We start from the raw sequence: 1,769 nt of genomic DNA on the forward strand, positions 1-1,769 counted from the left end.
CGATTAACGCAAGAGTCCCCTCGTTCATCAGCGGGCCCCGTTCGGGGTCAAAGGCCCAAGGCAAGGCCTAGCGGGAAAGGCTCGAGCCGCTCTACGCCCCTAGTCGCCAGCGACCCGGCGCGTCAATCGCTGGAGTTGTGGTCCGTCCTGGCGAGGAGACTCGGTCCAGCTCATAAACTTCATCCCCCCCCCCCCCCCAAGAAAAATATAATTTGTGGACATCTTAAGGCCTTCCAGTTTCTCGCCTGTGGGTTGGGAAAGGCATTTTGGCTCATCCAGGAGGAAGCAAGCATTATGATGCAGCTGTCGGCCATTTTAATGCTACAGTAGGGCTGGCCGTCTTGAAGTGACGGGGAGATTAGCCACCCGGAGGCGACGGCCGTCGGCCATTTTGATGTGGCTGTCGGCCACCCTGAGGCGATGGTCGTCACCCAGTGCAAGCGAAGAGTTGGCGTCCGGGTCTCTGATGACCCGAGACGCAGAGGCGACAGGACCGGGGTGAGCAGCCGGAACCCTGGAGCGAGAGGCAGCTGTCTGGGTCCAAGGGTCGCGACCCACTTCGGGTCAACTCGAGGCAAGGCGGCCATTTTGACAGTCTCAAGACGAGCGCGGCGGCCATTTTGACGTCCTATAACAAGAGGATACCGAGCGTCAGCAGAAGGGTGAGGCCCCGAGATGCGACCAGGGCCCCGGAACTACCCGTACTCCTCTGGATCGATGGCAGGTCAACGCCAGGTTCATCTGTCCGTGAGAGAGAGAGAAAATGAAAGAGAATAAGAAAAACTGAAATCCAAAGGGTGTCCCCACCACTGAGACACCCCACCACCGTTTCCCACGCGCCCACTGCCTGTCATTACCTTGGCGGCAGGAGACAGCTATTTGACAGCAGTGGGCCTCACTCAGTTCCGATCTTGGCCTTAAGGCAAAGGCCCAGTTGCTACAGTAACGGGTTCAGAACATTGGCCAGTTTTGGAAGCTCTATAGGGAGTGCCGCACTGTCCGGAGGATCAGCACTGAGGGAACGCCGCACTGTCAGAGGGTCAGGGCTGAGAGAGTGGGCACTGTCGGAGGGTCAGCGCTGAGGGAGCGGGTGCTGTCGCAGGGTCAGCGCTGAGGGAGCGGGCGCTGTGGGAGGGTCAGCGCTGAGGGAGCAGGCGCTGTCGGAGGGTCAGGGATGTTCTCTGTTTGCAAAACAAAAACAGATGAACCATTCTCTTGCAACCCTTAGTGGGATCTTGCTGTGCCCCAATTGTTGATACCCCATGGCACTCTGAGATATGCCCCTTCCCTCGGGAGGTTGAGAGGGGGGGGGTCACCTCTGGTACAAATGGACTCTTTGGTTAAGGAAGATAGAGAAGGGTTTCTCCTTACATTAGATAAAGGTCAAAGGGCACCAGAGGCCCACTCGCCAACCTGGGCCCCAACCCACCACCATTTTGGACAGAGACAGACATGGCACTGACCTGCGGGTAAGCTGGGCTGGGTGGCATGGGATCGCAGCCTCACATCTGTGTCTGAAACACATGGTAAACACACATGGTCACACACCGTCCACTGTTAATTATAACACTCCCTCAGCACTGACCCTCCCTCAGCACTGACCCTCCCTCAGCGCCCACTCCCCCAGCACTGACCCTCCCACAGCACCTACTCCCTCAGCACTGACCCTCCCCCAGCACTGACCCTCCCTCAGCGCCCACTCCCTCAGCACTGACCCTCCCTCAGCACTGACCCTCCCACAGCACTGACCCTCCCACAGCACCCACTCC

At 58.7% G+C, this 1,769-nt stretch overlaps 1 protein-coding gene across 1 annotated transcript in view; it reads right to left on the bottom strand.

The window, feature by feature from the left end:
• Nucleotides 1-6: 6 nt before the first annotated feature.
• Nucleotides 7-1,769, bottom strand: part of LOC122546130 (ephrin-A1-like) — a 7,035-nt gene continuing 5,272 nt past the window's right edge. The window contains exons 5-6 of the mRNA XM_043684948.1: nucleotides 1,464-1,514; nucleotides 7-741 (exon numbers count right to left, since the gene is read on the bottom strand). Of these exons, the coding sequence (XP_043540883.1) occupies nucleotides 629-741; nucleotides 1,464-1,514 (164 nt within the window). The 3' untranslated portion in view covers nucleotides 7-628. The remainder of the gene's footprint in view (nucleotides 742-1,463; nucleotides 1,515-1,769) is intronic.

Source organism: Chiloscyllium plagiosum, unplaced genomic scaffold, assembly GCF_004010195.1.
Source record: "Chiloscyllium plagiosum isolate BGI_BamShark_2017 unplaced genomic scaffold, ASM401019v2 scaf_78610, whole genome shotgun sequence".
Taxonomy (NCBI): Eukaryota; Metazoa; Chordata; class Chondrichthyes; order Orectolobiformes; family Hemiscylliidae; genus Chiloscyllium; species Chiloscyllium plagiosum.